The 26,992-nt window shown below is 44.5% G+C and overlaps 1 protein-coding gene across 3 annotated transcripts in view; it reads right to left on the bottom strand.

The window, feature by feature from the left end:
* Positions 1–26,992, bottom strand: part of glmna (glomulin, FKBP associated protein a) — a 70,162-nt gene that overhangs the window by 39,420 nt on the left and 3,750 nt on the right. For 2 of the 3 annotated variants that reach the window (XM_059648080.1, XM_059648081.1), the window contains exons 2-5: positions 26,313–26,380; positions 24,523–24,648; positions 18,108–18,227; positions 10,335–10,443 (exon numbers count right to left, since the gene is read on the bottom strand). In XM_059648080.1, the coding sequence (XP_059504063.1) occupies positions 10,335–10,443; positions 18,108–18,227; positions 24,523–24,648; positions 26,313–26,351 (394 nt within the window). In that variant the 5' untranslated portion in view covers positions 26,352–26,380. Of the gene's footprint in view, positions 1–10,334; positions 10,444–18,107; positions 18,228–19,339; positions 19,447–24,522; positions 24,649–26,312; positions 26,381–26,992 lie in introns of those variants that run through there. The other variant, XM_059648082.1, reaches the window with a different exon arrangement.

Raw genomic sequence — 26,992 nt, 5'->3', positions numbered from 1 at the left:
AACCTACCAGGGGAAAGCTAGAGCGACCAGGTCTCTGGCACTGAGCCTGGCTCTGTAGTTCAGAAGGGAAGGGGGAGAATAGGGGAGCGATAGAGATTGGAGATTCAATGGTGAGGGGAACAGACAGGAGATTCTGCGATTGCAAACGAGACTCCCGGATGGCATGTTGCATCCTGGGTGCCAAGGCCAGGGATGTTGCGGCCCAAGTCTACAGGATCCTTAAGGCGGGAGGGTGAGCAACCAGAAGTTGTAGTAAACATTGATACCAATGAAAAAACTAGGAAAAGGGATGAGGACCTGAAAAGTGAATATAGGGAATTAGGTTGGAAGTTAAACAGCAAGATCAGCAGAGTTACTACCGATGTCATGAGGCTAGGAATAGAGAGCAAGTGCAGCTGAACATGTGGCTACAGAGCTGGTGTAGGAGGAAGGACTTCAGATATGTGAATCATTGTGTTACCTTCTGCGGAAGGTGGGAACTGTGCAAGAGGGAGGGTGCACCTGAACTGGAGGGGCACCAATATCCTGAATAGGAGGTTTGCTCGAGCTGTTCAGGAGGGTTTAAACCAGTTTGTCAGGGGGATGCGATGGATCAGAGATTGGGGTAGCTGGTGTCCAAACAGATACAGCATGCAGTCTGTGAGGAAGGATAGTTGATAGTGCAAAGTTGCAGTCAGTGTGACAGGTTGAAGTGTGTCTATTTTGATGCAAGAAGAGTCAGGGACAGGGATGATGCACTTAGAGCATGGATCAGTACTTGGAGCTACGATATTGTGGCCATTACGGAGACTTGAATATCACAGGGGCAGGAATGGTTGTTGGATGTTCCGGGGCTCAGAAGTTTCAAAGGAAATAGGGAGGGGGATAAAAGAGGTAGGGGACTAGCATTGCTAATCAGGGATAGTATCACAGCTGCAGAAAGGGAGGTCGTGCAGGAGGGTTTCTCTACTGAGCCAGTGTGGGTGGAAGTCAGAAACAGGAAAGGAGCAGTCACTTTACTGGGAGTTTTCTGTAGACTCCCCAACAGCAATAGAGACACTGAGGAACAGATTGGGAGGCAAGTGTCAATAGACAATAGACAAGAGACAACAGGTGCTGGAGTAGGCCATTCGGCCCTTCGAGCCAGCACCACCATTCATTATGATCATGGCTGATCATCCACAATCAGTATCCTGTTCCTGCCTTATCCCCATAACCCTTGATTCCACTATCTTTAAGAGATCTGTCTATCTCTTTCTTGAAAGCATCCAGACAGTTGGTCTCCACTGCCTTCTGGGGCAGAGCATTCCATATGTCCACCACTCTCTGGGTGAAGAAGTTTTTCCTCAACTCTGTTCTAAATGGCCTACCCCTTATTTTTAAACTGTGTCCTCTGCTCCTGGACTCACCCATCAGCGGAAACATGCTTCCTGCCTCCACAGTGTCCAATCCCTTAATAATCTTATACGTCTCAATCAGATCCCCTCTAATCCTTCTAAACTCAAGAGTATACAAGCCCAGTCGCTCCAATCTTTCAACATATGATAGTCCCGCCATTCCGGGAATTGACCTTGTGAACCTACGCTGCACTCCCTCAATAGCAAGAGTGCCCTTCCTCAAATTGGGAGACCAAAACTGCACACAACACTCCAGGTGCGGTCTCACCAGGGCCCTGTACAGCTGCAGAAGGACCTCTTTGCTCCTGTACTCAATTCCTCTTGTGATGAAGGCCAGCATGCTATTAGCTTTCTTCACTACCTAGTGTACTTGCATGCTTGCTTTCATTGACTGATGTACAAGAACACCCAGATCTCGTTGTGCTTCCCCTTTACCTAACTTGACTCCATTGAGATAGTAATCTGCCTTCCTGTTCTTGCCACCAAAGTGTATAACCACACATTTATCCACATTAAACTGCATCTGCCATGCATCCGTCCACTCACCTAGCCTGTCCAAGTCACCCTGTATTCTCATAACATCCTCCTCACTTTTCACACTGCCACCCAACTTTGTGTCATCAGCAAATTTGCTAATATTACTTCTAATGTCTTCATCTATATCACTAATATATATCATAAACAGCTGTGGTCCCAGCACCAAACCTTCTGGTATCCCACTGGTCACTGCCTGCCATTCCGAAAGGGACCCGTTTATCACTACTCTTTGCTTCCTGTCAGCCAGCCAATTTTCAATCCATCTCAGTATTTTGCCCCCAGTACCATGTGCCCTAATTTTGTTCACCAATCTCCTATGCGGGACTTTATCAAAGGCTTTCTGAAAGTCCAGGTACACTACATCCACTGGCTCTCCCTTATCCATCTTCACAGATACATCCTCAAAAAATTCCAGAAGATTAGTCAAGCACGATTTCCCCTTTGTAAATCCATGCTGACTCTGACCTATTCTGTTACTGCTATCCAAATGAGTCGTAATTTCATCTTTTAAAATTGACTCCAGCATCTTTCCCACCACTGACGTCAAGCTAACCGGTCTGTAATTTCCTGTTTTCTCTCTCCCTCCTTTCTTGAAAAGTGGGACAACATTTGCCACCCTCCAATCCGCAGGAACTGATCCTGAATCTATAGAACCTTGGAAAATAATTACCAACGTGTCCACAATTTCTAGAGCCACCTCCTTAAGTACCCTGGGATGCAGACCATCATGTCCCAGGGACTTATCAGCCTTCAGACCTAACAGTCTATCCAACACCATTTCCTGCCTAATATAAATACCTTTCAGTTCGTCCATTACCCTCCGTCCTTCAGCCACTACTGCATCTGGGAGATTGGATCTGTCTTCAATATGGAAGACACAAGCAAAGTACCTATTCAACTCATCTGCCATTTCCTTGTTCCCCATAATAAATTCACCCGTTTCTGACTTCAAGGGCCCAATTTTAGTTGTAACCATTTTTTTTCTTTTCACATATCTAAAAAAGCTTTTACTATCCTCGTTTATATTTTTGGCCATTTTTCCTTCATAGCTCATTTTTTCTCTCGTGTATAGCCGTTTTAGTTATCCGCTGTTGCTCTTTAAAAGCTTCCCAGGCTTCCGGCTTCCCACTCATCTTTGCTATGTTATACTTCTCTTTTATTTTTATACACTCCTTAACTTCCCTCGTCAGCCACGGCTGCCCCCGCCTCCCCTTAGGATCTTTCTTCCTCTTTGGTATGAACTGATCCTGCACCTTCTGCATTATATCCAGAAATAACTGCCATTGTTGTTCCACTGCCATCCCTGCTAGGGTATTGAACCACTGAACTTTGGCCAGCTCCTCCCTCATAGCTCCATAGTTCCCTTTATTCAACTGGAATACTGACACTTCCGATTGTCCCTTCTCCCTCTCAAACTGCAGATTAAAACTTATCATATTATGGTCACTACCTCCTAATGGCTCCTTTACTTTGAGGTCCCTGATCAAATCCCGTTCATTGCACAACACCAGATCCAGAATTCCCTCCTCCCTGGTAGGGTCCAGTACAAGCCGTTCTAAGAATCCATCTCGGAGGCACTCTACAAACTCCCTTTCTTGGGGTCCAGTACCATCCTGATTCTCCCATTCTACCCGCATGTTGAAATCTCCCATAACAACTGTAGTGATACCTTTGTGACAGGCCAATTTTAACTCTTGATTCAACCTGCATCCTACCTCCTGACTACTGTTTGGGGGCCTGTAGGTAACTCCCATCAGAGACAACAAAATGTGAGGCTGGATGAACACAGCAGGCCAAGCAGCATCCCAGGAGCACAAAAGCTGACATTTCGGGCCTAGACCCTTCATCAGAGAGGGGGATGGGGTGAGGGCTCTGGAATAAATGGGGTGGGGGGGGGGGGGGAGGCGGACCGAAGATGGAGAGTAAAGAAGATAGGTGGAGAGGAGAGTATAGGTGGGGAGGTCGGGAGGGGATAGGTCAGTCCAGGGAAGACGGACAGGTCAAGGAGGTGGGATGAGGTTAGTAGGTAGGAGATGGAGGTGCGGCTTGGGGTGGGAGGAAGGGATGGGTGAGAGGAAGAACAGGTTAGGGAGGCAGAGACAGGTTGGACTGGTTTTGGGATGCAGTGGGTGGAGGGGAAGAGCTGGGCTGGTTGTGTGGTGCAGTGGGGGGAGGGGACGAACTGGTCTGGTTTTGGGATGCGGTGGGGGAAGGGGAGATTTTGAAGCTGGTGAAGTCCACATTGGTACCATTGGGCTGCAGGGTTCCCAAGCAGAATATGAGCTGCTGTTCCTGCAACCTTCGGGTGGCATCATTGTGGCACTGCAGGAGGCCCATGATGGGCACGTCATCTAAAGAATGGGAGGGGTAGTGGAAATGGTTTGCGACTGGGAGGTGCAGTTGTTTATTGTGAACCGAGCGGAAGTGTTCTGCAAAGCGGTCCCCAAGCCTCCGCTTGGTTTCCCCAACGTAGAGGAAGCCACACCGGGTACAGTGGATGCAGTATACCACATTGGCAGATGTGCAGGTGAACCTCTGCTTAATATGGAAAGTCATCTTGGGGCCTGGGATGGGGGTGAGGGAGGAGGTGTGGGGGCAAGTGTAGCATTTCCTGCGGTTGCAGGGGAAGGTGCCTGGTGTGGTGGGGTTGGAGGGCAGTGTGGAGTGAAAAAGGGAGTCACGGAGAGAGTGGTCTCTCCGGAAAGCAGACAAGGGTGGGGATGGAAAAATGTCTTGGGTGGTGGAGTCGGATTGTAGATGGCGGAAGTGTCGGAGGATGATGCGTTGTATCCAGAGGTTGGTGGGGTGGTGTGTGAGAACGAGGGGGATCCTCTTTGGACGGTTGTGGTGGGGGCGGGGTGTGAGGGATGTGTTGCAGGAAATGCGGGAGATGTGGTCAAGGGCGTTCTCGACCACTGTGGGGGGAAAGTTGCGATCCTTGAAGAACTTGGACATCTGGGATGTGCAGGAGTGGAATGCCTCATCGTGGGAGCAGATGCGGCGGAGGCCCCACCGAACTCATCTCCAACTATCTGGACTCCATTTTCTCCCCTTTGGTCCAGGAGCTCCCTACCTACGTCCATGACACCACCCACGCCCTCCAGCTCCTCCAGGACTTCCAATTCCCTGGCCCCCAACACCTCATTTTCACCATGGACGTCCAGTCCCTATACACCTGTATTCCGCATGCAGATGGTCTCAAGGCCCTCCGCTTCTTCCTGTCCCGCAGGCCCGGCCAGTCCCCCTCCACCGACACCCTCATCCGCCTAGCCGAACTCGTCCACACCCTCAACAACTTCTCTTTCGATTCCTCCCACTTCCTACAGACTAAGGGGGTGGCCATGGGCACCCGCATGGGCCCCAGCTATGTCTGCCTCTTTGGAGGTTACGTGGAACAGTCCCTCTTCCGCACCTACACAGGCCTCAAACCCCACCTCTTCCTCCGTTACATTGATGACTGTATTGGCGCCGCCTCTTGCTCCCCTGAGGAGCTCGAACAGTTCATCCACTTCACCAACACCGTCCACCCCAACCTTCAGTTCACCTGGGCCATCTCCAGCACATCCTTCACCTTCCTGGACACCTCAGTCTCCATCTCAGGCAACCAGCTTGTAATGATGTCCATTTCAAGCCCACCGACTCCCACAGCTACCTAGAATACACCTCCTCCCACCCATCCTCCTGCAAAAATTCCATCCCCTATTCCCAACTCCTCCGCCTCTGCCGCATCTGCTCCCACGATGAGGCATTCCACTCCTGCACATCCCAGATGTCCAGGTTCTTCAAGGACCGCAAGTTTCCCCCCACAGTGGTCGAGAATGCCCTTGACCGCGTCTCCAACATTTCCTGCAACACATCCCTCACGCCCCGCCCCCTCCACAACCGCTCAAAGAGGATCCCCCTCGTTCTCACACACCACCCCACCAATCTCCGGATACAACGCATCATCCTCCGACACTTCCGCCATCTAGAATCCGACCCCACCACCCAAGACATTTTTCCATCCCCACCCTTGTCTGCTTTCCGGAGTGACCACTCTCCGTGACTCCCTTGTTCGCTCCACACTGCCCTCCAACCCCACCACACCCAGCACCTTCCCCTGCAACCGCAGGAAATGCTACACTTGCCCCCACACCACCTCCCTCACCCCTATCCCAGGCCCTAAGATGACTTTCCATATTAAGCAGAGGTTCACCTGCACGTCTGCCAATGTGGTACACTGCATCCACTGTACCCGGTGTGGCTCCCTCTACATTGGGGAAACCAAGCGGAGGCTTGGGGACCGCTTTGCAGAACCCTTCCACTCGGTTCGCAATAAACAACTGCACCTCCCAGTCGCAAACCATTTCCACTACCCCTTCCATTCTTTCGATGACATGTCCATCATGGGCCTCCTGCAGTGCCACAATGATGCCACCCGAAGGTTGCAGGAACAGCAACTCATATTCCGCTTGGGAACCCTGCAGCTTAATGGTATCAATGTGGACTTCACCAGCTTCAAAATCTCCCCTTCCCCCACCGCATCCCAAAACCAGACCAGTTCGTCCCCTCCCCCCACTGCACCACACAACCAGCCCAGCTCTTCCCCTCCACCCACTGCATCCCAAAACCAGTCCAACCTGTCTCTGCCTCCCTAACCTGTTCTTCCTCTCACCCATCCCTTCCTCCGACCCCAAGCCGCACGTCCATCTCCTACCGACTAACCTCATCCCACCTCCTTGTCCTGTCCGTCTTCCCTGGACTGACCTATCCCCTCCCTACCTCCTCACCTATACTCTCCTCTCCACCTATCTTCTTTTCTCTCCATCTTTGGTCCGCCTCCCCCTCTCTCCCTATTTATTCCAGAGCCCTCACCCCATCCCCCTCTCTGATGAAGGGTCTAGGCCCGAAATGTCAGCTTTTGTGCTCCTGGGATGCTGCTTGGCCTGCTGCGTTCATCCAGCCTCACATTTTGTTGTCTTGGATTCTCCAGCATCTGCAGTTCCCATCATCACTGACTCAACTCCCATTAGAGTCTTTCTACCCTTAAAATTTCTCAGTTCTATCCATACTGACTCTACATCTCTTGACTCTATGTCCCCCGTGCATGGGATCAAATATCATTCCTCACCAACAGGGTTACCCTACCCCCTCTGCCCACCAGTCTGTCCTTTCGATAGCACGTATATCCTTGAATATTCATTTCCCAGGCCCTGTCCACTTGAAGCCACGTCTCAGTTATCCCCACATGATACTTGCCAACTTCCAACTGAGCCTCAAGCTCATCCACCTTATTTCTTATGCTTTGTGCATTCATATATAATATTTTTAATTTGTTTCTCCCCTCACCCTTCCTATCAATCCTTATTTCACTTGGCCATACTGTACGATCCCTTCTTGAGTTTCCTGCTCTGTTGATTCTGTTGTCCTTCTTAACCTCTCTTATTCTCGCTTTCCCTTTAATTTCATTCTTAAATTTCCAGTTTGGCCCCTCCCCCCCATTACTTAGTTTAAACACACCTGTGTTGCAGTGGCAAACCTGCCTGCCAGAAAGCTGGTCCCCCGATTATTAAGATGCAACCGTCCCTCCTGTACAATTTATTCTTACCCCAAAACATACCCCAGTGATCCAAGAATTTAAATCCTTGCTTCCGACACCAGTCCCTCAGCCACACGTTCATGTCTATTGTCTCTCTGTTCCTGCCCTCTCCAGCCCGAGGAACTGGAAGCAAACCAGAGATAACCACCCTGGAAGTCCTGCTTTTTAGCCTTCTTCCGAGTTCTCTGAAGTCCCGCTGTAGAATGCTCCTCCTTTTCTTCCCGACGTCATTAGTGCCGACATGTACCACCACCTCTGGGTCTTCACCTTCACCCTCGAGGATTCTCTGCACTCTGTCAGTGACGTCCTGGATCCTGGCACCAGGAAGGCAACACACCATCCTCAAATCTCGCCTGTTGCCGCAGAAACCCCTGTCAGTCCCTCTCACAATGGAGTCCCCTATTACCACAGCTCTCCGTGATGTCTGACTTCTCGGCTCTGCCTCGACAGCAATTTTTGACTCGCAGACCTGTCCACCTCTTGGACTGGCAGTGTCGTCTGTCTCGGCAGTTTCCAAGACAGTCAGCCTGTTTACAATAGGTGCTTCCCCTGGGGTCACCTGTACTTCATTCATGTCTTCCTTTGTCATCGACATCCCCCTTCTCTCTTCAGGTATCCTCGGTGTAGTGACCTTGCTGAAGGTCCTGTCCAGAAGATTCTCATTCTCTCGGATGAGCCTGAGGTCTTCTAGTTCTTTCTTCAGTGCTGCAACAACCTCCTTCAGAAGCTGAATGTGTACACACTTACCACAGTTGTAGGAGCCAGAAACATCTTCAGTGTCCCTGACCTCCCACATCATGCATGCAGCACACTGAATCAGCTTGGCAGTCATGTCTTCACCCTCTTCAACAGTGGTGTAATCTCCTCACTGAGCCTCTTCATGAGTGACTTTAACCTCCCTAATATCGAATGGAACCTCCTAAGTGCAAATAGTTTGGGTGGAGCAGATTTTGTCAGGTGTGTCCAGGAAGGATTTCTTGGGTCATCAAACAGGTTGATGTTAGGGAGGAGGATACGCTAGAAATTTTGAAAAACATGAGGACTGGTAAGTGCCCTACGCCAGACAGGATATACCTATGGTTACTATGGGAAGTGAGGGAAGAGATGGTAGTGCCTTTGGCGGTGATCTTTGCTTCCTCATTGTCCACTGGAGTAGTACCAGATGATTGGAGGGTGGCAAATGTTATTCCCTTGTTCAAGAAAGGGAATAGGGATAACCCTGGGAATTACAGACCAGTCAGTCTTACTGCTGCAGTGGGCAAATTATAGGAAAGGATTCTGAGAGACAGTATTTATGATTATTTGGAAAAGCATAGTTTGATTAGAGATAGTCAGTGTGGCTTTGTGAGAAGCAGGTCATGCCTCACAAGCCTGATTGAATTATTTGAAAACATATTGATGAAGGTAGAACAGTGGATGTGGTGTATGTGAATTTTAGCAAGGGGTTCAATAAGGTTTCCCATAGCAGGCTCATTCAGAAAGTAAGGAGGCTTGGAATCAGGGAAATTTGTCTGTCTGGATACACAATTAGCTGTCCAATAAAAGACAGAAAGTGGTAGTAGATAGAAAGTATTCAGCTTGGAGCTCAGTTACCAGTGGCATTCTGCAGGAATCTGAGACCTCTGCTCTTTATGATTTTTATAACTGACTTGGATGAGGAAGTGGATGAGTCAGTCAGTAAGTTCACCAATGACACGAAGCTTGCTGGAGTTGTGGATAGTATGGAGGGCTGTTGTAGGTTGCAATGGGACATTGACAGATTGCAGAGCTGGGTAAAGAAGTGGCAGATCGAATTCAACCCGGAAAAGTGTGATGTGATTCATTTTGAAAGGTCGCATTTGATGCAGAACACAGGGTTAATGGCAGGATTCTTGGCAGTGTGGAGAAACAGAGGGATCTTAGAGTCCACATCCACAGATCCCTCAAAGTTGCCACCCAAACTGATAGGGTTGCTGAGAAGGAGCATGGTGTGTTGGTTTCCATTAGCAGAGGGATTGAATTTAAGAGCCACGAGGTTATGCTGCAGCTCTATAAAACTCTGGTTAGACCACACTTGGAATAATGTGTTCAGTTCTGGCCGCCTCATTATTGGAATGATGTGGAAGCTTTAGAAAGGGTGCAGAGAAGCTTTATCAGGATGCTGCCTAGACTGGAGGGCAGATCTTATGAGGAAAGGTTGAAGGAGCTAGGGCTTTTCTCATTGGAGGGAAGAAGGATGAGAGGTGACTTGATAGAGGTGTACAAGATGATGAGAAGCATAGATCGAGTGGATAGCCAGAGCCTTTTTCTCAGAGCGGAAATGGCTATCGCGAGGGAGTATAAGTTTAAGATGATTGGAGGAAGGTATAGGGGAGATGTCAGAGGTAGGTTCATTACACAGAGAGTGGTGGGTGCATGGAATGCACTGCCAGTGGTGGTAGTAGAGTCTGATACATTAGGGACATTTAAGCAACTCTTGGATAGGCAAATGGATGATAGTAAAATGAATGGTATGCGGGTTAGTTTGATCATAGAGTAGGATAATAGGTCAGCACAACATCATGGGCTGAATGGCCTGTACTGTGCTGTATTGTTCTCTGTTCTAGAACTGTGAATCATCTTTACTTGGATAAGTGTGCCTTATGGGCATAAGATGATCAATTGAGTCAATATTAATGACACGGTAACTGATTCCAATGCAGGGTTGTGACCCTATTTGAACTTACCCCATAATGCAAAGACCCTGCTTACAATCTCTGGTGCTGTGATATATATTTGATTCTACATTGTCTTAACGTGCATTGAAATAAATCATGCAATAGTTTTCTATAAAATCCTCATATTTATAAACTATTTCAAATTACCTCTTTGAAGTGGCTGCAGAAGCAAAAGGATTGTTTTAGCGATGTTATTTCCCACAGACTCCTCTATCTGTTCAAGTAAACCCACTAGAAGCTCCTTTGGGTTACTTATCTGTAAGGAAAACACATCAGATTGTGAAGCAAATTTATCTCAATTTCAGCTAAGTTAATACAATTTCCAGAATACAATTTAAACGTTTGAGTTTTTTTTTAAGTAATATAAACCATTAATGTCATATCTGTTGTATTTGTCAAATGCTCCTTGTTTAGCATTATTCAATCATGCTTTGAGGTAGTTGCTCAATAGAATTTTCATCCCACAATGTCCCTGTCACTGCATTAACTGTACATTGCGGTTAGACAGAGTTTCATAACCTCCAACTTAATCAGCAATGCATTCTGATGGAAATCCAATTTGACCTGACTTCTGGGAAAGCCACGGATCGCCTCAAAAATTTAAAAATCTTGACAAAACAAAGTTTCCCATAAAATGAACATACAAGCAGTTGAATTAGGAACAGGTGTAAGCCATTTGACCACAATGATCTCCTGACTGTGGTCTCAATCTACTCACCTAGCTGCCCCTAATGTTTGATTCCTTTTCCCTTTTTTCATCAAGAATCTAAATCTACCTCAGCTTTAAAAATATTCAATGAGCCTGCCTTCACGGAGCCCAGCGGAAGAGAACGCCACAAATTCATGACCCTCGAAGAAATGCCATTTTCATTTATGTAGCATCTTTCACAATTCAGGATAGCCCAAATTGCTTCAAACCCATTGAAGTATGGTCACTCTTATTGAATGGGACTGGCTCTGGGGCATAGCAGGCAAGAGTAAAACTAAACTGGGCATAAGTGACAGGAGATTTGATAATTAGGGAGACTGAAAGAAGATTCTGTGGACGCAAACGGGAATCCAGGATGGTGTGTTGCTTCCTAGGTGCGAGGGTCCAGGATGTCTCAGAGCAGCTGCAGAACATTCTCGGGGAGGCGGGGTAGGTGAACAGCAAGAAGTTATTGTACACATTGGCATGAATGACAAAGGTAGAAACAGGAACAAGATCCTGCGAAGTGATTATAAAGAGCTAGGAAAATAGTTAAAAACTAGGACTTTGACAGTGGTAATCTCCGGATTACGTCCAGTGGCACGTGCTAGTGGCAGTAAGAACAGGAGGATATGGCAGATGAATGGGTTGCTAAAGAATTGGTGCAGGAGCCAGGGATTCAGAACCCAGATCATTGGGATCTTTTCTGGGGCAGAGGTGACTTGTTTGGGAGAGGTGTTTTGCACCTGAACTGGAGGGGGACGAACATCCTGGCAGGCAGATTTGCTAGTGCTGCAAGGGAGGGTTTAAACTAGATTGGCAGTAGGGTGAGATCCTCAAGTGCAGGGAGGCAAGTGTGGGGCTGGAAGGAGAACAGTAATCAGAAATAGCAAGTTGAAGAGACAAGTCAAGCTGGAACATGACAGGGAGCAAGGAATGCCCGTGGGATTAGGCTGCTTCTATTTCAACGCAAAAGGGCTGACAGGTAAGGCCGATGAACTCAGGATGTGGACAGGTATGTGGGACTCTGATATTATAGCCATCACGGAAACATGGCTAAGGGAGGGGCAGGACAGGCAGCTTAATGTGCCAGTACAGATGCTTTAGGTGGGACAGAGGCAGAGGAAAGAGTGGAGGGGGGGGTTGCATTTTTGATTGAGGGGGTATCACAGCTGTAGTCAGAGATTAAATGACTGAGGGATCATCCAGTGAGGTTTTGTGGGTGCAGCAAAGAAATAAGAAGGGGATGGTGATGCTGTTGGGGTGGTACTATAGGCCCCTAAAATGGTCAACAGGAATTAGAGGAGCATGCAGGGAGATTAGGGAGACTGCAGAAGCAATAGGGTTGTCATAGTGGGGGATTTAAATTTTCCTAACATAGACTGGGATTGCCGAAGTGTTAAGGACTTAGATGGGGTGGAATATGTTAATGTTCAGGAAAGTTTCCTCAAGCAGTATATAGAGGGTCCTACTTGGGAAGGGGCAAAACTCAATCTACACTTGGGAAATAGGGCAGGACAGGTGACTGAGGTGACAGTAGGGGAGCACTTTGGGGCCAGTGACCATAGTTCTATTAATTTTGAAATTGTTATGGAGAAGGACAAAACTTGTCTACTGGTTCAAGTTCTAAACTGGGGCAAGGTGAATTTTGATGGAATTCGTCAGCAGCTTGCAGGGATTGATTGGAGTAGTTTGTTTGCAGGCAAAGGGACCTCTGGAAAGTGGACGGCTTTTAAAAATGCAATAGCTAGAGTTCAAGTTCTTTATATTCCTGTGAGGGCGAAGGGCAAGGTTGGCAGGAGTAGGGAACCCTATATTATAAGAGATATTGAAGCTTTGACCAGGGAAAAAAAGAGGCACGAGTCAGGCACAGGCAGCTGGGATCAAGGGAATTCCTGGAAACTTATAGGGGATATAGGAGTTTACTGAAGGAGGAAATCAAGAGGGCGAAAAGGCGACATGAGATAGCTTTCACTGAAAAGATCAGGGTTAATCCAAAGAGATTCTTCAAGTATGTTAAAGGGAAAAGAATGACCAGCGAGTGAATCAGAACCTTCAAGGACCAAAGTGGACATGTGTCTGTGGAACTGCAGGAGATGGTCGAAGTCTTGAATGAATATTTCTGCTCTGTGTTTACCGTGGAGAAAGACATGAAGACTTAGGAACTGGGGGACATCTGTGGAACTATCTTGAAGACAGTCCATATCATAGTAGAGGAGGTGTTGGAAGTATTAGGGCGTATGAAGGTAGATAAATCTCCTGGTCCTGACCACATACATCCAAGATCCCTGCAAGAAGCTAGAGAAGAAATTGCAGAAACATATTTGCATCATTGTTAGCCAAAGATGAGATCCTGGAAGACTGGAAGATAGCGAATGTTGTGACTTTATTCAAGAAGGGCTGCAGAGAAAAACCTGGAAATTATAGATCAGTGAGTTTAACACCTGAGGTAGGTCTGTTACTCGAGAAGATTCTGAGAGATAAGATACACATGCATTTGGAAAACAGCATTTGATTAGGAGTAGTCAGCATGGCTTCTTGCTTGGGAGATCATGCCTCACAAATTCATTAGAGTTCGTTGATGAAGTGCCCAGGAAGTTGGTGAGGGCAGGGTAGTAGATGTAGTTTATGTAGATTTCATTATGGCTTTTCATAAGTTTTCACATGATCGGCTGCTCTGGAAGGTTAGATTGCACAGAATCCAGGGTGAATTGGCAAACTGGATTCACAACTGGCTTGACATTAGGAAGCAGAGAGTAACAATGGAAGGATGTTTGTTGCACCAGAGCCCTGCGGCTGGGGGTCTGCCTCAGGGGTCAGTGCTGGGCCTATTGCTGTTTGTTATCTATATCAATGACTTGGATCAGAATGTATAAGGCATGATTAGTAACTTTCTGGATGACACTAAAACAGGCAGTATTCTGGGCATTGAGGAATTTTATCAGAAATTGCAGTGGGATCTTGATCAACTGGGGAAGTGGGCCAAGAAATGACAAATGGAGTTTAATATAGAGAAGTGTCAGGTGTTGCATTTTGTAAAGTCAAATCAAGGAAGGAGTTTCATGGTGAAAGGTAGGGCCTTAAGGACTGTAGTGCAACAGACTAACCTTGGAGTTCAGGTGTATGGTTCTCAGAAAATAGAGTCATAGGTAGACAGGGAAGTAAAGAAGGCTTTAGGCATACTGGCCTTCATTAGTCAAGGCACTGAGTATAGAAGTTGGGAACTTCCAGAGCAGCCTACCATGTGAAAACTTATGAAAAGCCTTAATGAAATCTACATAAACTACGTCTACTGCCCTGCCTTCATCAACTTTCCTGGGCACTTCATCAATGAACTCTAACAAATTTATGATGCAGTTATACAGGATGTTGGTGAGGATGCACTTGGAGTATTGTGTTCAGTTTTGGTCCCCTAGCTATAAGGAAGGATGTTATTAAACTGGAAACAGTGCAGACGAAATTTAAAAGGATGTTGCCAGGACTGTAGGGACTCAGTTATAGGGGCAGGTTAGGCAAGTCAGGGCTTTTATCTTTACAGTGTAGGAGATTGAGAGGGGAACCTTATAGAAGTGTATAAGATCATGTGAGGCACGAATAGGCTGAAGGTACTCAATCTTTTTCTCAGGGTTGGGGAATTGAGGACGAGAGGGCATGAATTTAAAGGTAAGAAGGGAAAGAATACACGGTGACCCGAGGGGAAACTTTCTTTTTACACAGAGGGTGGTACGCATATGGAATGAGCTGGCAGTTGAAGTGGTTGAGGTGGGCACAATAGCAACATTTCAAAGGCATTCGGATGAATAGATGGATAGGAAAGATTTAGAAGGATATGGGCCAAGTGCAGGGAAATGGGGTTAGTGCGGATGGACATTTTCGTCAGCATGGACCAGTTTGGGCCGAAGGGCTTGTCCCCATGCCGTAGGACTCTGTGACTTTTGCAGAAAGGTTAAATAATCCCAGTGTCTGAGTTAACAATTTTCTCTTGATCAGCAATATACCATAAGATACAGGAGCAGAATTGGGCCATTTGGTCTGTCAAGTCTGTTCCGTCATTTGATCATGGCTGACATTTTTCACAACCTCATTCTCCCACCTTCTTGTAACACTTGATCCCTCTACTAATCAAGAACCTATCTTAAACACACTCAACAATTTGGCCTCCAAAGTCTTCTGCAGTAATGAGTTCGACAGATTAACTACTCGCTGGCTGATGAAATTCCTTGTCATTTCATTTTTGGGTCCAAAGCATCTTCCCTTCACTCTGAGGCTGTGCCATCTGGTTCTAGAATCTCCTACTTGTTGAAATATCTTCTCCATGCCCTCATCCTTCTAGACTCCATAGAATGCAGATCCAGGCCCTTCAACCACTCCTCATATGACAAACCCTTCATCCCCAGGATCAATCTTGTAAACCTTCTATGGAGGCCCTCCAATGCCAACAGCACATCCTTTTTAAGATATGGGGTTCAAAACTGCTCACAATATTCCAAATACAGCCTCAGCTGTACATCTGTGTTTTTGTTTTCTTGCCCTCTTGAAATGAATGGCATCATTGCATTTGCCTTCTTAACTGCCAACTGAATCTGCAAATTAGCCGTAACAGGATCCTGAACGAGCACTCTAAGTCCCTTTGTCATAGTGTCATACAGCATGGAAATAGACCATAAGACATAGGAGTGGAAGTAAGGTCATTCGGCCCATCAAGTCCACTCCACCATTTAAATCATGGCTGATGGGCATTTCAACATCACTTCCCTGCACTCTCCCCGTAGCCCTTGATTCCTTTTGAGATTAAGAATTTGTTGATCTCTGCCCTGAAGGCATTCAATGTCCCGGCCTCCACTGCACTCTGCGGCAATGAATTCCACAAGCCCACCACTCTCTAGCTGAAGAAAAGTCGTCTCATTTCAGTTTTAAATTTACCCCCTCTAATTTTAAGGCTGTGCCCACGGGTCCTAGTCTCCCCGCCTAATGGGAACAACTTCCTAGCGTCCACTCCTTCTAAACCATATATTATCTTGCAAGTTTCTATTAGATCTCCGCTCAACCTTCTAAACTCTAATGAGTACAATCCCAGGATCATTGGCCATTCATCATACGCTAAACCTACCATTCCAGGGATCATCCGTGTGAACCTCTGCTGGATACGCTCCAGGGCTAGTATGTCCTTCCTGAGATGTGGGGCCCAAAATTGGACCTTCAGTTCAACTCATCCACGACAACCGAACTAAACTAGTCCCACTTGCCTGCATTTGGCTCATATCCCTCTAAACCTTCTCTATTCATGTACCTGTCCAAATGATTTTAAAATATTGCAACTGTACCTGCATCTACCACTTCCTCTGGCAGTTCATTCCACATACAAACCACACTGTGCGCAAAAGTTGCCCCTCAGATCCCTTTTTAATCTTTCTCCGCCAACCTTATAAATATGCCACCTAGTTTTGAACTCCCCCGTCACAGGGAAAAAACCTTTGCTATTTGCTTTATCTATGCCCCTTATGATTTTATAACCTCTATAATCTCCTACGCTGCAGTGAAAACCATCCCAGCCCATCAAGCCTCTCGTTATAACTCAAAGCCTCCAGTTCCGATAACATCATTGTAAATCTCTTCTGAACCCTGTCCAATTTAATAGTAACCTTCCTATAGCAGAGCATTCAAAACTATAGACAGCCCTCCAAAAGCGGCCTCACCAATATCCTGCACAACCTCAACATAATATCCCAACTCCTATACTTAATGGTCTGAGCAATGAAGGCAAGCATGCTCAGCACCTTCTTAACCACCCTGGCTCCTGTGACTCATCAAAGTTTGTGCTTCAGAGTTCTGAAGTGCCCTGTTTAGAAAATAGTCTATGCCTCCAATCTTCCTACCAAAGTGTACGACCTCACATTTTCCCACATTGTATTCCATCTGCCAATTCTTTGCCTACTCTCCTAACCTGTCCAAGTCCTTCTGCAGCCTCCCCGCTCACTCAACACTACCTGTATGTTCACCTGTCTTTGTGTCATCTGCAAATTTAACTACAAACTACGAATAGTTGTGATCCCACTACTGACCCCTGTGGAAATCCATTAATCACCAGCTGCAATTCTGAAAAAGACCCATTTATCCCACTCTGTCTTCTTCCAGGCAGCCAATCCTCTGTCCATGCCAGTACCCTGCCCCTAACACCATGGGCTCTTACCTTATTTAGCACCCTCCTGTGTGATACCTTGTCAAAGGCTTCTGAAAATCCAAATAGATTACATAAGCTGGCTCTCCTTTGTTTAGTTTGCTCATTACCTCCTCAAAGAATTATAACTAATTTGTCGGGCATGACCTCCCTTGACGAAGCCGTGCTGACTCAGCCCTCTTTTGCTACACCCTTCCTTACCTTTAATGACGGACTCTAAAATCTTACCAATGACCGACATTGAGCTGACCAGCCTACAGTTTCCAGTATTCTGCCTCCCTCCCTTCTTAAACATGGGTGTTACATTAGCCATTTTCCAATCCTCTGACACTCTCCCTGACTTCAGTGATTACTGAAAGATCACCACCAATGCCTATAGAATCTCCTCAGCCATATCCTCCAGAACTCTGGGATGCAGTCCATTTGGTCCAGGTCACTTACCCATCATAAGACCTTTCAGCTTCCCCAATACTTTCTCCTTAGTGATAGCCACTACACTCACATCTGCTCCCTGACTCTCTTGAGGTTTTGCTATGTTACTCTGATTTTGTGAAAATTGATGCAAAGTACCCATTCAGTTTCTCCACCATTTCTTTGTTCCCCATTACTACTCCTCTAGCCTCATTTTCCAGTAGTCCAATGTCCATTTTTACCTCTTAGATATCTAAACAAACTCTTGCAATCTTCTTTTATATTACTAGCTAGCTTACCCTTATTTTTCATCTTCTCCCCTCTCTTGCATTTTTTAGTAATCCTCTGTTGATTTCTAAAGGGTTCCCAATCCTCCGGATTCCCACTGATCTTCACTACACTGCACGCTTCCAAGATTGTGTAAATAGTTGTTCACTCACTTATTGTTAATCTTGAGCCCTGTATTGTGCAAATTGGCTAGCACCTGTGTCTACATAATAACTAACTGCACTTCAAAATATTTAATAGATTGTAAACGGCTTCAGATATCTTAATGTGGAAGATATTTGCTCTTAAAATACACAACAAATACAAGAAGATTTGCAGTCTGATATATGGATATTTCCCTAGTACACTCACTTACTTGTACTACATGGTTGAGTATTTTCAAGCAGTTTTCCTTGTGCTCAGTTTCTTGCTGGTCTTTCAAAGCACAACTGACAATAGGACCAACAACATTCCAGCCCATGCAGATAACAAAGTCCTGTAAGATGTTAAATGAGGGCAAGGTAAAAAAACAAAACAGATGATAAAATGGTAAATCAAACTGGTCTAACAGTTAGAGATAGTGATTTCTTCACAAAACATTTGCTAGTAAGGGTGAAGTTGTCCTGGTATGGAGCAGTTGTGACAACTGCAGCATAATGGCTAATTGGATCTTTTAAAAAATACAATGGCAATAGCCTACAGCCATACTAGTCTGAAACACCCGATCTCATCTTATCTTGGAAGCTAAGCAGACTCAGGCCTGGTTAGCTCTTGGATAGGAGACCAACTGGGAATACCAAGTGCTTTATGGTTTTGGAACAGCACGGTGGCTTAGCGGTTAGCACTGCTGCCTCACAGTGCTGTCTGTGTGGGGTTTACACATTCTCCCTGTATCTGTATGGGTTTCCACAAGGTAACAGCGACTACAACATGATTTAACTTTACATTATAATTTTAATTATAATCCTTCTATTCAAGACAGGAGGGAAGCACATAACAGCAAACCACAGGCCTGTTAGCCCGAAATCTGTCACAGAGAGATGTTATAATCAATCATGAATGAGTTTACACCTGCACACTTTGAAATCTCAACGTAACCAGGAAGGATCAGCATAGTTTCATTAAAGTAAAATCAAGTTTAACCAATGTGTTAGACCTCTTTGAAGCTGTAACATGCACTCTGGATAAAGGATAGCCATACATGTTCAATACTTGGTTTTCCAGAAGGCATTTGATAGGATGCCACAAGTGCAGAAAATAAAAGCTTATGGTGTAGGGGGTAGTATATGAACATGGATAAAAGATTGGGTGGCTGGCATAAAGCAGACAGTATATATAATATGGGTCTTTTTCTGATTGGTAGGATGTGACATGTCAAGTTCCACATTAACTTGTTACAATTTATATCAATGACTTAGATGGAGGAGTGAAGACATAGCAGCAAAATTCATAGATGACACCAAAATGAAGAAGAAAATATGTTCTGGGAGAGACATAAGGAGGTTGCAGACAGATATGACTATGTCGAGATAATGGGCAAAAATCTAGTGTATGGAAATATAATATTGAAAATGAAAAGTCGTTTGGCAAGAAAAAGGAGAATATTACTTAAATAATCTTCAGCTGGAAGTGCCAAGTGGGTGATCCATTCTGCCCTCCTCTAGAAGTCTCCAGCAACACAGATGCCAATCTTCAGGCAGTTTGAATCACTGCATCTGATATGAAAAAACAGTCAGAGACACTGGAAACTACAAAGGCTATGGACCCTGACAATATCTCTGCTAGTGTCAAAGGCTTGTGCTCCAGAACTTGCCATTCCCCTATCCAAGCAGTTCCAGAACAGCGATGACAAAATTGTCCAGTTATGTCCTATGCAAGACAAATCCAACCCAGCCAATTACCATCCCAGTCTAGTCTCAATCATCAATAAAGTGATAGAAGGTATCATCAACAAGTCTATCAAGTGTCACTTACTTAGCAAATATTTGCTCACTAATTGCTCTGTTTGGATTCCACCAGGGCCACTGAGCTCCTTGACTTTGTTGCAGTCTTGATCCAATCATGGACAAAAGCAATGAATTCCAGAAGTGAAAGTAACCTTGACAGTAGCCTAGTAACCTAGCCTTGACATTAAGGCTGCATTTAACCAAACATGGCATCAAGGAGCTCTAGCAAAACTGCAGTCAATGGGAATTGGGGGAAAACTTCCTGCTGATTGGATTCAAACCTATCACTAAGGAAAATGGTTATGGTGGGTGGAGGTCAGTCATCTCAGCTCCAGGACATCTCTGCAGAAGTTCCTTAGGGTAGTGTCCATCCTAAGCTGAATTGATGACTTTCCTTCCATCACAAGGTCAGAAGTGGGGATGTTCGCTGATGATTGCACAACATTCAACAACATCTGCGATTCCTCCAGTACTAAAACTATCCATGCACATATATAAGAAGATTTGGACAATGTCTAGGCTTGGACTGACAAATGGCAAGTAAAATTCACACCCCATAAATATCAAAAATAAATCTGAGATTCAATGGGATCACATCACTGAATCCCCCAGTATCAACATCCTGGGGGTTACCATTGACCAGAAAATGCAATGGACTAGCATATACGTATTGTGGCCACTGGAGCAGTTCAGGAAATAGGAATCTTGCAGTGAGTAATTCACATCTTGACTCCCCAGAGCCTGTCCACCATCTACAAGGCCCAAGTCAGACAACAGACAATAGGTACTGGTGTAGGCCATTCGGCCCTTCAAGCCAACACCACCATTCATTATGATCATGGCTGATCATCCACAATCAGTATCCTGTTCCTGCCTTATCCCCATAACCCTTGATTCCACCATCTTTAAGAGCTCTATCCATCTCTTTCTTGAAAGTATCCAGAGAGTTGGCCTCCAATGCCTTCTGGGGCAGAGCATTCCATATATCCACCACTCTATGGGTGAAGGAGTTTTTCCTCAAATCTGTTCTAAATGGCCTACCCCTTATTTTTAAACTGTGTCCTCTGGTTCTAGACTCACCCATCAGCGGAAACATGATTCCTGCCTCCACAGTGTCCAATCCCTTAATAATCTTATACGCCTCAATCAGATCCCCTCTCATCTTTCTAAACTCAAGTGTATACAAGCCCAGTTGCTCCAATCTTTCAACATATGATAGTCCCGCCATTCTGGGAATTGACCTTGTGAACCTATGCTGCACTCTCTCAATAGCAAGAATGTCCTTCCTCAAATTTGGAGACCAAAACTGCACAGAACTTGCCATTCCCCTACCCAAGCAGTACCAGCACAGTGATGACAAAATTGTCCAGTTATGTCCTATACACAAAATGCAAGACAAATCCAATCCAGCCAGTTACCACCCCAGTCTAGTCTCAATCATCAATAAACTGATAGAAGGTATCATCAACAGGGCTATCAAGTATCACTTAATTAGCAAATATTTGCGGTCTCACCAGGGCCCTGTAAAACTGCAGAAGGACCTCTTTGCTCCTGTACTCAATTCCTCTTGTGATGAAGGCCAGCATGCTATTAGCTTTCTTCACTGCCTGCTGTACCTGCATGCTTGCTTTCATTGACTGATGTACAAGAACACCCAGATCTCGTTGTACTTCCCCTTTATCTAACTTGACTCCATTGAGATAGTAATCTGCCTTCCTGTTCTTGCCACCAAAGTGTACAACCACACATTTATCCACATTAAACTGCATCTGCCATGCATCCGTCCACTCACCTAGCCTGTCCAAGTCACCCTGTATTCTCATAACATCCTCCTCACTTTTCACACTGCCACTCAGCTTCGTGTCATCAGCAAATTTGCTAATATTACTTCTAATGCCTTCATCTATATCATTAATGTATATCGTAAACAGCTGCGTTCCCAGCACCAAACCTTGTGGTACCCCACTGGTCACTGCCTGCCATTCCAAAAGGGACCTGTTTATCACTACTCTTTGCTTCCTGTCAGCCAGCCAATGTTCAATCCAACTCAGTATTTTTCCCTCAATACCACATGCCCTAATTTTGTTCACCAATCTCCTATGCAGGACTTTATCAAAGGCTTTCTGAAAGTCCAAGTACACTGCATCCACTAGTTCTCCCTTATCCATCTTCATAGATACATCCTCAAAAAATTCCAGAAGATTAGTCAAGCAGGATTTCCCCTTCGTAAATCCATGCTGACTCTGACCTATCCTGTTACTGCTATCCAAATGAGTCGTAATTTCATCTTTTATAATTGACTTCAGCATCTTTCCCACCACTGACGTCAGGCTAACCGGTCTGTAATTTCCTGTTTTCTCTCTCCCTCCTTTCTTGAAAAGTGGGACAACATTTGCCACCCTCCAATCCGCAGGAACTGATCCTGAATCTATAGAACATTGGAAAATAATTACCAATGCGTCCACAATTTCTAGAGCCACCTCCTTAAGTACCCTGGGATGCAGACCATCATGTCCCAGGACTTATCGGCCTTCAGACCTAACAGTCTATCCGACACCATTTCCTGCCTAATATAAATTCCCTTCAGTTTGTCCATTACCGTAGGTCCTTCAGCCACTATTGCATCTGGGAGATTGCTTGTGTCTTCCCTAGTGAAGACAGATCCAAAGTACCTATTCAACTCTTCTGCCATTTCCTTGTTCCTCATAATAAATTCACCCGTTTCTGACTTCAAGGGCCCAATTTTAGTCTTAACCATTATTTTTCTTTTCACATACCTAAAAAAGCTTTTACTATCCTCGTTTATATTTTTGGCCAGTTTTCCTTCATAGCTCATTTTTTCTCTCGTGTATAGCCTTTTTAGTTATCCGCTGTTGCTCTTTAAAAGCTTCCCAGTCCTCCAGCTTCCCACTCATCTTTGCTCAATTATACTTCTTCACTTTTATCTTTATACAGTCCTTAGTCAGGAGTGCGATGGAATACTCCCCCACTTACCTGGATGAGTGCAGCTTCAACAACACTCGAAATGCGACACCATTCAGAATCAAAGCAACCTGCTGGATTGGCACCACACCCACAAACATTCAGTCCATCACAGATCCTCAGTAGCAGCAGTGTTCATCATCTGTAATATGCACTGCTGAAATTCACCAGGCTCCTAAGACAGAAACTTCTGAACTCATGACCATTTTCATCAAGAAGAACAAGGGCAGCAGATACATGGGAAGATCACCACCTGCAAGTTCCCCTCCAAAGCGCTCAGAATCCAAACTTGGAAATATATCACCATTCCTTCAGTGTAGCCAGATCAAAATCCTGGAACACCCTTCCTAGTGGTATTGTGGGTTTACTTGCACAAATGGGCTGCAGCACTTCAGAAGGCAGATCACCGTTACCTTTAAGGGATGGGCAATAAATGCTGGCTTAGCCAATGATACTCACATCCCATGAGTGAATTAAACAAAAAAATGGATTTAGGTATTCTAGTGCATAATTCACAAAAGGTTTATATGTAATCAAGAAGATTAATAGGATGCCACCCTCTGTCACAAGAGGAAATTAACATAAAAGTAAGGACGTCATGTTTCAGTCAGACAGGGCATTGTCTGGCCGCATCTTAAGTATTGTGCAGTTTTGGTCTCCTTATAAAGGAAAGAAAGAAGTACTTCAGAGACAGTTCAGGGGAGGTTTACTAGATTGACACATGGAATGAATGGTTGACTTATGAGGAAAGGTTAGACAGGCTAAGGCTTCTTTCTAAGAACTTGGAAGAGCAAGGGGTACAAAAACAAAGTTGCTGGAAAAGCTCAGCAGGTCTGACAGCATCTGTGGAGGAGAAAACAGAGTTAACGTTTCGGGTCCGGTGACCCTTCCTCAGAACTGAGTTCTGAGAAAGGGTCACCAGACCCAAAACTTTAACTCTGTTTTCTCCTCCACAGATGCTGCCAGACCTGCTGAGCTTTTCCAGCAACTTTGTTTTTGTTCCTGATTTACAGCATCTACAGTTCTTTTGGTTCTTAAGAGCAAGGGGTAACGACTGAAGTGCATAAAATTTTTAAACGATTTTCACAAGGTATTAGATGTTTGGATCAGTCCGGAAATACGGGGCATTGTTTTAAAATTAAGGTCAACACTTTGAGAACAGAGATGATAAGAGTGTTTTTCTCTCAGAGACTTGACCAACATTAGAACTCAGCCTCAGAAAAGAGTGGGCGCAGATCACTGAATATTTTTAGAACTAAGATGGATAGATTCTTGTTAGATAGATGAGAATATGGAACTTAAAGCACAAACAGGTGTTATTAATTGGCAGAGCAGACTCAAGGGGTCCTATTTTGTTTTTCATAAGTATGATTAAAAAGTAGTATGTTTCATTTTCAAATCAAAATCACAAGGTTGTGCATGCGGGTCACATTCAGTGTCTTCTTAAATACGTTCTTAGCTGTAATTTCAGTGTAGTTGTGAAGAATTTTTACATTGTTGGTGGTATTGCTTTGTAGAGAAGTTAAGTTGAGCAATATTATTAAAATACAAATTAACTCCACAGTTATCTACTGCTATTTAAAAGGACCTCTCCATGAAGAGACTGCTTTACTTCATTAATTAATCCCAAAATAAAACAATACGCAGTAGAAGAACTGTGTCATAATGGCATTTTGATATACTTAATTGTTTGTTGCTTCTGAAATATTGATACTGTGTGAGAATGCTTGATATAGAAGTCCAAAGCTTCAAAGCAAGATGTTTGTCCACGTTGCTCACCTACTTACTTTTTGACAGATGTGAGATAAATGAATAGTATATTTATAAAGACAGATTAGGCATGTTAAAAAATAATAATAGAACCTTGTTTTTCTCATCTTGCAGAATGTCCAAAAGTCTAGTTGTGTGCCCTTCTTCCAGGCATTGGCAGGCTGCTGACTGAAAAACACTGTGATCTTCTTCTTTAAATTCTATTTCAGGTAGGCCACGCTAAAACGAGCAAAATAACATTTTCATTCCACATAAAGTGCAAAGCAACTTCAGACAATTTTAACTGATACCACCTAAAGTAAAACATTTGCATATAGCATTATGATGGTCAACTACACTCGAAGAATATAAATGTTATCAGACGAAAAGATAGAGAGGACTATTAATCCAGAGAGCCGGGTAATGTTCTGGGGACATGGGTTCAAATCCTGCCAGAACAGAGGGTGGAATTCAAATTCAATAAAAATCTGGAATTAAGAATCGAATGACCCCATGAAACTATTGTCGATTGTTGGAAAAACCCATCTGGTTCACTAATATCCTTTAGGAAAGAAAATTTCCATTCTTACTTGGTCTGAACTACATGTCACTCCAGACTCACAGCAATTTGGTTGACTCGTAACTGCTCTCTGGGCTGGGAGGTAAATGCTGACCTAGCCAGTGATGGCCTTATCCCATGAATGAATTTTAAAAAAAGGAGTGGAACAGGAATTTTGTCATGGCTGGTATGTTTCTCAACCCCATTCTCCTGCCTTCTCCTTGCAACCTATGATCCCCTTACCAATTCAGGACCTATCAATGACTTGGCCTCCACACCTTCTGTTGCAATGAGTTCCACAGATACACCACCCACTGGCTGAAGAAATTTCTCCTCATCTCAGTTTTAAAGAATTGTCCCTTTACTCTGAGACTGTGCGTTCAGGTCCTAAACTCTTCTACTAGTGGAAACATCTTCTCCATATCCATCCTATCCAAGCCTCCAAGTCTTTTTGTATGTTTTAACAAGAGCCCCTCATCCTTCTAAACTCCATGCAGTACAGTCCCAGAGTCCTCAACCGCTCCTCATATGATAAGCTCATCACTCTGGAATCATTCTTGTAGGCATCCTCTGGACATTCTCCAACACCAGCACATCCTTCCTTAGAATACAAGGCCTATACAGGGCCCAAAACTGCTGCTATTATTATGCATTACTGGTCTACATTTCATTCCTAGAAACTAGGTTTGAAGCCAGTTACAATAATATCAAAATAATTAGATTTCCTTCATGCTTCCTTCTGCAGTCAGTGACTATAATAGGTCAGCTTCTATCACCCGAAAAAATATCCTGTAGTTCAGTTTCAAAAGTTAGACCTTTCATTAGTTACATTTGCAAATATTAATATTTCACAACAAGACGAAATACTAATTTTCTACAGTCTGATTTTGAAACAACGGGGTAAATTCCTCGAAAACAAAGACAAGCCTTCTAACTGGCTCCCTTTGGTGTACACCCATTCCCTTGGCCACCCATGTCTGCTTCCAGGATCAGCGAGCTCAACTTCAACCCTCAGTCGCATCTCCTGAATCAAAAGTTTTTGTTACTTTTTTAATCTAAGGGTATTCTGGCAAGTTGGGAAATTTCCTGGTTCAAAATTTGGTCCCAAGTGTCTGCGAAGATTGAATGTCTATGTTAATTGCTATATAAATATAGTACTTGAAGGGTCAGAGGTCTAGCTGGAAGATGTTTCAAATTTGGCAACATTTAGGATTGTTAAACAAAAAAAATTTTGGATTATTACTTGCAGCATTGCTGTATCATCATCTCTAAGATGTAATTGTGCCTTTGTATCAAATATGAATCATAACATAATGAAAGGATCATAAAAACTGCCAGTACTTACACATCGCTCAATTACTCCTTCCAGTTTTTCTAAAGCCATTTGCTACCACTTTCCACCAACACTTCGAACTGGAAGATAAAAGAAAAATGCAGGCATTAAGTTTGAAGAAGGCAAGCACACGGAAACCACTCCGCAACTGCATTATCCCTGACATTTTGTAATTATTTTAAGAGTTATTCCTCCAATGGTTCAGTTAATAAGTCAACTACACATTTTGAAATTGAGCCACTGACCATGAATGACTCAGAAATTCAAAATAATCTACATTAATTCATTTTTGATTTCAACAATAGTCTGGGCATAAGTTAACTGACACCTGAACTGGGATGTATGAAAACTCAGGGTTCCCACTTCACGTTTACATCTGTTTTAATTTCACACCACAGTGAAAGGGGTCCCTGATGTACAAATGCCTGCCTTATCCCATACAGAAGTATAATTTTAAAGATTCGCAATATAAGCTTTTTCTCACACTGAAGAGTGGCTGTTTTATATTACCCTGCATTATATTCCAATTTGTGCACAAATCAACTTGCAAACAGACACATGAACAGAACCGATTTGCAACACGGGAACTGTCTGTGTATCTAAAAATGTACAAGTGAGAAGTGTGATGGAATACCTCCCACTTGCAGCTAATTGTAGCTCAAATAACACTCAACAAGCTCGACAACATCTCG

The sequence above is a fragment of the Stegostoma tigrinum genome, chromosome 8 (assembly GCF_030684315.1).
Source record: "Stegostoma tigrinum isolate sSteTig4 chromosome 8, sSteTig4.hap1, whole genome shotgun sequence".
In the NCBI taxonomy this organism is placed as follows: Eukaryota; Metazoa; Chordata; class Chondrichthyes; order Orectolobiformes; family Stegostomatidae; genus Stegostoma; species Stegostoma tigrinum.
This window is presented reverse-complemented; position numbering and strand designations above follow the sequence as displayed.